Source organism: Cetorhinus maximus, chromosome 23 (assembly GCF_964194155.1).
Source record: "Cetorhinus maximus chromosome 23, sCetMax3.hap1.1, whole genome shotgun sequence".
In the NCBI taxonomy this organism is placed as follows: Eukaryota; Metazoa; Chordata; class Chondrichthyes; order Lamniformes; family Cetorhinidae; genus Cetorhinus; species Cetorhinus maximus.
Window position 1 is genome coordinate 24,893,973 of NC_135901.1, and position 10,846 is coordinate 24,904,818.

At 44.7% G+C, this 10,846-nt stretch overlaps 4 protein-coding genes across 4 annotated transcripts in view; all 4 read right to left on the reverse strand.

Moving 5' to 3' along the window:
* LOC144697259 (uncharacterized) overlaps positions 1–10,846 on the reverse strand; it is a 488,548-nt gene that overhangs the window by 467,733 nt on the left and 9,969 nt on the right. The gene's annotated exons all lie outside the window — the stretch shown is intronic.
* The window catches only part of LOC144697208 (uncharacterized), a 274,466-nt gene that overhangs the window by 251,661 nt on the left and 11,959 nt on the right, over positions 1–10,846 (reverse strand). The gene's annotated exons all lie outside the window — the stretch shown is intronic.
* LOC144697901 (uncharacterized) overlaps positions 1–10,846 on the reverse strand; it is a 292,792-nt gene that overhangs the window by 160,052 nt on the left and 121,894 nt on the right. The gene's annotated exons all lie outside the window — the stretch shown is intronic.
* Positions 3,306–10,846, reverse strand: part of LOC144697902 (uncharacterized) — a 33,012-nt gene continuing 25,471 nt past the window's right edge. The window contains exon 3 of the mRNA XM_078569863.1: positions 3,306–4,502. Within this exon, the coding sequence (XP_078425989.1) occupies positions 3,444–4,502 (1,059 nt within the window). The 3' untranslated portion in view covers positions 3,306–3,443. The remainder of the gene's footprint in view (positions 4,503–10,846) is intronic.

The following is a 10,846-nucleotide window of genomic DNA, read 5'->3' on the forward strand; positions in this document are numbered from 1 at the left end:
CTGTGGGGGTGATGTCATGCTTTGAACCAGCTTGTCCTAGTTTGGAACTGTGAGATGGTGGAAGTGCAGAAGTTCTATGTAATCACAGAGGAATGTGTGTGCTCTCAACAACAGGCGAACGCTGTTCAGATGAACACACCTGTGATTGGACAAGAGCCACATGATTGTGTAGTGAAATGTACATGGACAGTTCTGATTGGTGGCCTCAGGGGAGCCAGTTGGGTGGGGGGTGGTGGGGGTTTCCAGCATAAGAACAGTCCTCTCAAGGGGTTTGATGCAGTGGAGAAAAGAACAAAGGGAAGAAGACAAAGAAATAAGAAAGAAGCAAGAAAGCTGGAAACTCCACACGAAAACCAGAAGCTATGGGGAAAGAAGTGCGCTCTGCTGTCCAGATATGACACGGGAAGTATAGAGCTCACATTATTCTGTAAATCACTGCTTGAACTTTACCTTTAGTCCAGAAGTTTGTCCTGTCTTTCTCTTAATAAAGCTGCTCCATAACTGAACTTTATTGTCACATCCGATCCTGTTGTAAGTAAGGAGTTCAATCCCTACAACCCACAAGTTCACATCAAGGAGATTCTGTCCATCTGCTCCATTTGTAGGAAAGGATTCACTTGTGTGTCCAGCCTCACTGCCCATCAAGTTGTTCACTCTGATGAGACCTTTTAATTGTTCCCACTGCGTGAAGAGTTTTAAAAGCTCTAAAGATCTGATGAAATACCAACTCACTCACACTGAGGAGAAACCATTCACCTGCACTGAGTGTGGGAAGAGATTCACTACTCACTCAACCTGCGGACACACCAACCATCCTGCCAATGGAAACAATTTCTCCCAATGTAATTGAAAACTCCTAAAAAATAATCATTTCCACACCTCTATTAAATTAGTCATTAACCTTCTCTGCTCTAAAAAGAACAATTCCAGTTTCTCCAGTCTCTCCGCATAACTGAAACTTCTCACCCCTGATACAATTCTGGTAAATTTTCCCTGCACTCTCTCGAAGGCCTAGACATCTTTCCCAAAGTGTGGTGCTCAGAATTGACCACAAGACTACAGCTGATCAGTGATTTATAAAGATTTAGGATAACTGCCCTGCTTTTCCACTCCATGTCCCCATTAGTAAACCAAGGTTCCCATTATATTTTTATAAACAATTGATCAACATGTCCTGACGGATTCAAAGGTTTGTGTCCATACACTCCCAGGTCACTCTGTTCCTGCACTGTGTTTAAAATTGTACCATTTAGTTTATGCTGCCTCTCCTCATTCGTCTTTCCAAATGCATCATTGACTGTGAATCACTTTGAAATGTTCTGAGGATGTGAAAGGTGCTAAATGAACACGAGAACTTTCTTTTACAGCTGATTAAAAGTTGTAGATTTTGAGCCAAAGATTAAATTGGGATTGATATTCAAAGTTAACTAGTTTACTGTAGAAAAACTCCAACTGGAAGTCAGTGAATTAAGAGGAATGATCCCAAACAACTGTTCTTCAAGGTACACTGCAGGCCCGGCAGCTCAATCAGCTCCACTCTCAGCTCAGGAGACCTCAACAACTCCACAAACTGTCCACAGGGGAGTTCTCCTGGTGCAGTGGGACCAATATTTGTGCTTTAACTATCACCACCAAAAAAAACTGGATTAATCAGTCACTGGTCTGATTGCTGTTTGTGGAATCTTACTGTGCACAAATTGGCTGTCGTGAAACAGTAACTAGTATCTGTATAACACGATTAATGTAATAAAACATCCCAAGTGCTTCAGAGAAATTTCATAAAGAAAAAAATTGGCACTGAGTTACATAGGACATTGTTAAGGTAGATGGCCAAAACCTTGATTGGAGAGGTAGATTTTAACGAGCATCTTTAATCAGGAGAGAGAGCTGGAGGAGCGGAGCGGGTTAGGGAGGGAACTTTATGCCTGGGTACAGCTACCAATGGTGGAGTAATTAAAATCAGGGATGTTGAAGGTCCCAGAATAAGAGGAGAGCAGATATCTCAAAGGGTGTGAGGCTGGAGATTACAAAGATTGGGACGGATGGGACCATAGAGTGATTTGAAGACAAGGCTACAATTTTAAAATCAGGATTTGGTCAAAACCGAGTTTTAACCAGTGGCCAATGTAGAGCAGAGAACATAGGAGTGATGGGTAAACGGGAATTGGCGTGAGAAAGCACATGGGCAACAAAGTTTTGGACAATCTCACGTTTCCAGGTGGGGGTGGGGCGAATGTGAGAGTCTGGTCAGGAATGTATTGAAATCGTAAAGTCTAAAGGTAACACAGGCATGGATGAGGGTTTCAGCAGCAGATGAGCTGGAGTGGGGTGGAGACAGGTGAGGATAGGGAGATTGAAATATCTGGTATTAGTGATGGTGTGGATATGTGGTCAGGAACTCATCTTGGGGTCAAATCTGATACCAAGATTGTGAAGAGTGTGGTTCAGCCTCAGACAGTTCCCAGGGAGAGAGATGGACTCGGTAGTTAGGGAACGGAATTTGTAGTGGTGACTGAGACAATGGCTTTGGTCTTTCAAATTTTTAATTGGAAGAAATTTCTGCTCATCCAGTACTGGATGTGGGATAAGCAGTTTGATAGTTTAGTAACAGTGGAGGAATGGAGAGGGATGGTGGTGAGGTAGAGCTGGGTGGTGGTGAGGTAGAGCTGGGTGTTGTCAGCGTACCTGTGAAAACTAACACGGTGCTTTTGGATGATGTTGCCTAGTAGCAGCGTGTAGATGAGAAATAGGAAGGTCCAAGGATAGATCCTTGGGGGACACCAAGTTCAAGAACTTTGCAGAGGAAATGGAGGTTGGAGATGGGGTGGTAGTTTGCTAGGACTGTGGAGTCAAGGGTTGGTTTCTCTCAGAATGGTGACAATGGTGCATTTCAAGGTGAGGGTGACAAGTACCAGGAGAGAGAGAGAACTGTTAACAATATCAGCTAACATGGATGGTCAGCAGTTTAATGAGAATAGGATCGAGGGACTTGGATGCGGGTCTCATGGACAAGATGAGCTCTGACATGGATTGACAGGAGATAGAAGAGAAACTGGAGAAAGATGCAATTTCAGGGCTTGGTCAAGGAGGAACTGTAGAGACCGTTTGGCCTGGTGGGCTGGTGGGAAAGAGGGAAGCAGCAGAGGCAGCTGATCGGATTGTCCCAATCTTAGTGACAAAGAAGCTCCGTAAGCACCTTACACTTGTTGTTGGAGGTGAGGATGGAGGAGACAGGGTAGAACCCTTCAAAAGGAACTAACTTGTATTAGAGATACTAAAAAGATTCGACAGGCTGTGTTTTCAACACAAAGCTGATTTATTTAATTATTGCCATAATAATATCCCCTATAACTGGGCTGGAGTTTATTAACATCAGCAGAAACAGACCCCAATGAACATGGTTCAGTCCTGAATGTGATTAACAGCAAAATCCATCACTGTAGTTACTTGTGAACTCGCTGGTGTGTCAGCAGTGTGGATGAAGTTGTGAATCCCTTCCCACACTCAGAGCAGGTGAATGGCCTCTCCCCGGTGTGAATTCGCTGGTGATTCAGCAGGGTGGATAACTGAGTGAATCCCTTCCCACATTCCATGCAGGTGAATGGCCTCTCCCCAGTGTGAATTCGCTGGTGATTCAGCAGGGTGGATAACTGAGTGAATCCCTTCCCACATTCCATGCAGGTGAATGGCCTCTCCCCAGTGTGAATTCGCTGGTGCACAGTGAGTTGTTCTGATCGCCTGAATCCAGTCGCACAGTGAGAGCACCTGAATGGTCTCTCCTCGGTATGAACACGTTGATGGCGCATCAGTTCCCCAGAACTTTTAAAGCACTTCTCACAGTCCAGGCATTTGAAAGGTCTCTCCTCAGTGTGAACTCGCTGGTGTGTCAGCAGGTGGGATGACTGAGTGAATCCCTTCCCACACTCGGAGCAGGTGAATGGCTTCTCCCCAGTGTGAATTCGGTCGTGCTCCAACAGGTTGGATAACTGAGTGAATCCCTTTCCACACTCGAAGCAGGTAAATGGCCTCTCCCCAGTGTGATCTCGCTGGTGTTTCAGCAGGCTGGATGACTGAGTGAATCCCTTCCCACACATAGGGCAGGTGAACGGCCTCTCCCCAGTGTGAATTTGCTCATGTTCCAACAGGTTGGATAACTGAGTGAATCCCTTTCCATGCTTGAAGCAGTTAAATGACCTCGCCCCAGTGTGATCTCGCTGGTGTCTCAGCAGGCTGGATGACTGAGTGAATCCCTTCCCACACATAGAGCAGGTGAACGGCCTCTCCCCAGTGTGACTGCGTCGATGAGTTTCCAGGTCAGACGGGTAATTGAATCTCTTCCCACAGTCCCCACATGTCCACGGTTTCTCCCCCGTGTGAATGCGCTTGTGTCTCGACAGGCCTGTTGATTGTCTGAAACCTCGTCCACACACAGAACACGTGTACAGTTTCTCCGCGATGTGAACGGTGCTTTTTCCTTCCATGTTCAAAGGCTGATGATATTCCAGTTATGATAAATTGGGCGACTGTCAGCTCCTGATGTGATGTTTGGCTTGAGGTTCATGACTGAAAGTGATTTAAAACAGAAAAAAGCAAGTGAGAGAGAACCCACAAAAACACAAGGGCAGGTTGTGAAATGGGGATGAATGAATCTGGTAATTTGTGAGGCCGGCACAAGGAAGAAGTGACCATGAAAACTGCTGGATTGTCATAAAAACCTAACTGCTTCAGGGAAGGGAACCTGTCACCCAGAGTGGAACTACACAAGACACTGGCCTCAATGGGAGGAGAGAGAGAGAGAGAGAGAGAGAAATAGAGAGAGAGATAGAGAGAGAGGTGGAACAGGCAGGGGGTCAAAGATAGGGAACAAACCCAGAACCTACTAAAAGGATCAGGGTATCAGGTGTATGTGAACACCATCACCTCCAAGTTCCCCTCCAAGTCACTCATCGTTCTGAACAGAAATTTCCTCCACTTAAGTACCGGGAAGACCAAAGCCTTTGTCTTCAGTCCCCACTACAAACTTCACTCCTTAGCCACCGACTCCATCCCTCTCCCTGCCAACTGTCTGAGGCTGAACCAGGCTGTTCACAACCATGGCAGAATATTTCACCCCAAGAATATTTCAGCCACGAATCCACATTATCACCAAGACCGCCCATTTCCACCTCAGTAACATCGTCCGACTCTGTCCTCATCTCAGCTCATCTGCCGTTGAAACCGTCATCCATTCCTTTGTTAACCCTAGACTTAACTATCCTGACACATTCCCCGCTGGCCTCCCACATTCAACCTCCCTGTGACCTTGAGGTCACCCAAAACTCTGCTGCCTGTGTGTTTAATCATACCAAACCTTGTTCACCCGTCCTCCCTATGCTCACTGACCTACAAAGGCTCCTGTTTAAGAAGCACCAAAGTTTAAAAATTCTCATCCTTATTTTCCTCCATGGTTGTATTCTTCCCTATCTCTGTAATCTCCTCCAGACAGACAATCCTCCAAGATCATTGCACTCATCTAATTTCGGCCTCTTGAGCGTTGCTGATTGGTGGCCGTCCTTTCAGTTGCCTAGGCCCCAAACTCTGGAATTTCACCCTTAAACCTCTCCCCGTTGCTACCTCACTCTCATCCTTTAAGATAATCCTCAAAACTACCTCTTTGGCCATACACTTGCTGCCCTGCTCCCTCACAACAACTTGTGTGGCTCAGATCAAATGTTTCTTTGCAACATTTTTGTGAAATGTCTTGGAAAGTTTTATTACGTTAAAGGCACAATATAAATACAAGTTATGAGAACATAAGAAGTAAGAGGAGTAGGCCATTCGGCCCCTCAAGTTGTCCAGCCATTCAATAAGATCATGGCTGATCTGTCCCCGGCCTCAACTCCTTATTCATGCCAGCTCTTCATAGCCCTCAACTCCTCAATATTTCAAAAATCTATCTACCTCCTCTTTAAATCCTTTCAGTGATCTAGCGTCCACAACTCTCTGGGGTAGAGAATTCCAGACATTCACTACCCTCTGAGAGAAGAAATTCCTTCGCATCTCAGTTTTAAATGAGTGTCCCCTTATTCTGTAACTATGTCCCCTAGTTCGAGATTCCCCCACTAATGGAAACATCTTCTCAACATCTACCCTGACAAGCGCCCTCAGAATCGTTTACGTTTCAGTAAGATCACCCCTCGCTGACTTGGACATATATCTCTGCACCTTCGTCATTGCTGGGTCAAAATCCTGTAACTCCTCACCTAACAGCTTCATGAGATCACCTTCACCACACGGACTGCAGAGGTAAGAAGGTCAAACATCATCTTCGCTATGAGCAACTGGGCATTGGCAATATATGCTGCTGGTCTTGTTAGCGGCATCCAGATCCCGACTAAATTTTTTAAGTATGTATATGTTCAAAAACAATACCCTTTTATATTGTATGGACAGTGTTCATTTAATAACCTGATCTCCCCTAGTATCTACCTCCCTTGATAATTTCAGTTTGAAATTGCTGGGTCCAACTGAGTTCCAAAGTCCTCAGGGTTAAATCGAGCAGCTTCTCCTCCATCTCCCCTCCAGCCCAAACTGATGCAAATAAGACTTTAAAAAGGGAATTGGATAAAAATCTAAGGAGAAAAAAAATTGCTGGGCTATGAAGAAAGGACAGGGGAGTGGGACTAGCTGATCTGTCTTTGCAGAGAACCAGAACAGGCACAAAGGATCAAATGGCCTCTGCCTGTATTGTAATCATTGAATGATTCTCCGATTCTATTAAAAAGGACCAACACTGGAGGCTGAGAACCAACTTCTGAACCAATGCCTACCTGGCAACAAGCCGGCTCATAATGTGTGTTTGTAGACTCGGTTATGTGAGCAATGCTTGCAATAAAAGGAACACAAAATACTGAAGCTGCTGGAAATCTGAAATAAAAAGAACAAATGCTGGAAATACTTAGTAGATCAGGCAGTATCTTGAGAAAGCAAAATAGTTCATGTTTCAGGTTGTGCAGAATGAATAATGGGGAATAAAAATGATGTAGAATTTGGTGGTCAATATAAGCTTGGAAACGGAAGAGAAATGGGCTATGGCACAAGAAAAAGAATTCCTCACTATGAAAAGTATTGTAGGAAGATAAAGCTGGTAAGCAAAATATAAAATACCAAATAGAGCTAAAATACACCCAATACAGGAGGCAGAGAATGTTAGAGAACGGGAGAGAGGTGAAACAGAGCAATATATGGATTCAGGTCCACAGAACAGGAGCTGCACAGCCCTAGAGCCATGAAACTTTCACAGATAACAAAGCATAGCACTAAGAATTCTAAATGGTAGCTGAAAGGTCAAAAATACTCACCTCTGAAATAATTTCACTGTTTTCAATATTAAAATCTCCTGCTGGAGCCTGCAGCTGGAAAGATATCAGAAGCACTGGAGTCAGAGAAAAATCTCCCAGTTGAGGAAAGACCCGGGGAGTGGGGTGATGTCACCGAGCAATTGTCAGCATGTGATGACATCACAGACACGAACACAGAACATCTGGGTCTGTGCAAACCAGTGATCACCACACATTATGAAGGATGTGAGGGTCCTTGAGAGGGTGCAGAGGAGATTTACCAGAATGGTTCCAGGGGTGTGAATTTTATTTGTAATGTTAGGTTGGAGGAACTGGGGCTGTTCTCCTTGGAGCAAAGGAGATTGAGAGGAGATTTGATAGAGGTGTACAAGTTTATAATAGGCTTAGGTAAGATAGATAAAGAAAATCTGTTCCATTTATATGATTGTGAAAAGGTTACTCGCCATAGATTTAAGGCTTTGGGCAAGATTTACAGGGGAGATGAGAGGAAGAAATTTTACACAGCGAGTGGTAATGACCTGGGATTCAATACTTACACTCAAAGACTGATAATGTCCAGGTCCTGATGAATTGCTGATTCTGTCAGATGTTGGTGTGATATTTGGTTTGAGTTTCCTGTCTGAAAATTTTCTTCTAATACTCTGTGAAAAAAGTTCACAAAGCCATCACTGTCAGTCCAGGATAGAAAAGTATTTCTCTTGATTTGAGTTTGCTGTGTGTAAATCCTCCCCTTCTAACCCTCTGTAAAAGGAGTTTCCAAAATCCATCCCTTTCAGTCCAGGATAGAAATTCACAACATTCTCCCCTCCTGCCATCTGGCCCAGGATGACCGCGCATGCGCCCTGCTGCCTATTGCCTCTCATCGTCATCAGCAGTTCATCGATTCAAGGATGACGTTTACTCAGGGTCGTGAGTTTCTGCCGTGGGTTTTCATGTGATTAAACAGAGGCACAGAACTTTGGACACATTGGGTAGGATGTTCCATGAGGTATTGGGATTAGGGGAGGAGGATGTGCTTCATTTCCTTTCTTTCTCTGCCTCCTCAATAAGACATTGGGACTCAAAGGCTAATGCAGCTTGATGGACAAGTTATCACCATTCTGAACTATGGGTAACAAGCTCCTCCCAGTCAGTAAAACATTGCCCCCTACAAAGATGGCGGCCGCGCACGCGCCTCCTGCAGATGACCCTCAATAAAGATGGCGGCGGTTAACCTGCCCGATCACTGGAAGCTGCGACCCCACTCGGTACAAACGGTGGAACGGTAAGTTTTTTTTCGGAGTTCGCGGTTTACACAACATGTTTACGAAGCCTCCCCGCCCATCGGATCCATCAATCCCTCTGCCCCGCCATTCCCCGCCCCCGTTTACCTATTGCGGATCCAAAAAAGAAGCGTCTCTCACTCTCGCCATTACCTTCACTGCGCATGCTTCAGTCACAAGACCAGCCCTGCCCCCTCATTCACTCCGATTCGTTGGAGGACCAGCCGCTCCATCTCGGTCCTCCTGTCCCGCCCCTGGTTCCTATCGGTCCCGAGCTGCAGTCAATCACCCGGGCATTGTGACGGTTTCAAACGCTGAGAACGGCCACAGACTCAGCCTAAAAGCAAAATACTGCGGATGCTGGAAATACAAAAGAAAAACAGAAACAGAAATACCTGGAAAAACTCAGCAGGTCTGGCAGCATCGGCGGAGGAGATCACAGTTTAAGTTTCGAGTCCTCATGACCCTTCAACAGAACTAAATAAAAATAGGAAAGGGGCGAAATATAAGCTGGTTTGTAGGGGGCGGGGGGGGTTGTTGAGACAAGCAGCCAGTAATAGGTGGAGATAACCAAAAGATGTCACAGACAAAAGGACAAAGAGATGTTGAAGGTGGTGATATTATCTAAAGGAATGTGCTAATTAAGAGTAGAAAGCAGGACAGACAAGGTACAGATAGCTGTAGTGGGGATGGGGGAATACTAAAAGGGCTAAAAGGTAGAGATAAACAATGGGTGGAAAAACATTTAAAAACAATGGAAATAGGTGGGAAAAGAAAAATCTATATAAATTATTGGAAAAAACAAAAAGGAGGGGGAAGCAACAGAAAGGGGGTGGGGATGGAGGAGAGAGTTCAAGATCTAAAATTGTTGAACTCAATATTCAGTCTGGAAGGCTGTAAAGTGCCTAGTCGGAAGATGAGGTGCTGTTCCTCCAGTTTGCATTTTGACTTGCTGATCCTTGGCAGCATTTTCTGTTTGGGAATTAGAGCTAGAGATGGATGGTCAGTTCCCCTCTCTCTGGGGGATTCACACTCATTTCCCCAGTGCAGTGATTATCACGTTTACTTTACATGAGGAAAGTCCCCGGTTCAATCCCGGCTCAGAAGAAGAGTCATACGGACTTGAAATGTAAACTCTGTTTCTCTCCCCACAGATGCTGTTAGACCTGCTGAGTTTTTCTTTCATTTTCTGTTTTTGTTTCAGATTTCCAGCATCCGCAGTATTTTGCTTTTATCAATCCCTTGAAGCTTTGTGTTTAACATTGTTGCTGATGAGGAATTAACAATGAGTTTAGTTTCATGTCGAACAGGGTGACAGTTACTGTTGTCTCATTCCTTAAACATTCCTTCTTCACCTTGAAACAGGTAACGGAGTGAGAGTAAACTGATCCACAGTGACCCAAAAACAAGATACTGCAGGCGCCGGAAATCTGACCTCAAAACAGAAAATATTGGAAACACTCAGCAAACAACATCTATGGAGAGGGAAACAGAGTGAATTTTTCAGGTCACTGAATTTTTATCCAAACTGGAAGAACTATGTTCCTATGTTTACCAACAGGTACAGAGTCGGGGATAAGAGAAGCATAGAGCAGGAAAGAAAAACGGTCTTGTGAAAGGATGGAAGGTTGGAGATTAAATGACAAAGGGGATGATGGTGCAAGGCAAAATTGGGTGATAACGATACAAGTAGACAAACCAATGGAACAAGTAAACAAATAAAAGACAAGTCCAGAGGAGGTACAAATCGTAACAACAGAACCAGTAGCAGCAGCTACTGTGCGGGAAAAAAAGGGAGTGGTTATGATCTGAAATTGTTGAAATGAATGTTGAGTCCAGAAGGTCATGAAGTGGCCAATCAATAACGAGGTGCTGTTCCTCGAGTTTCCTTTGAGGTTTATTAGAAGAGTGTGGGAGGCTGAGGGCAGAGGTCAGACCTGAAGTGAGGTGAGAATTAAAATAGTAAATGACCGGAAGCTCACAGACTGGTGATATTCCACAAAGCAATCACCCAATCCAGATTTAGTCTCCTCAGTGTAGAGGAGACCGCATAATGAGCAGGTAACACAATACTAAATTGCAAGAAGATACAGGAAATCACTGTACCACTTGGAAAGTGTGTTTGCGGCCCTGGAATGTAAGAAGGGGAGGTGAAAGTGCGGGTGTTGCATCTGCTGTGTTTGCATAGAAATGATTCACACTGATGTTCATAAGAGCACAAGAAATAGGAGCAGGTGTAGACCA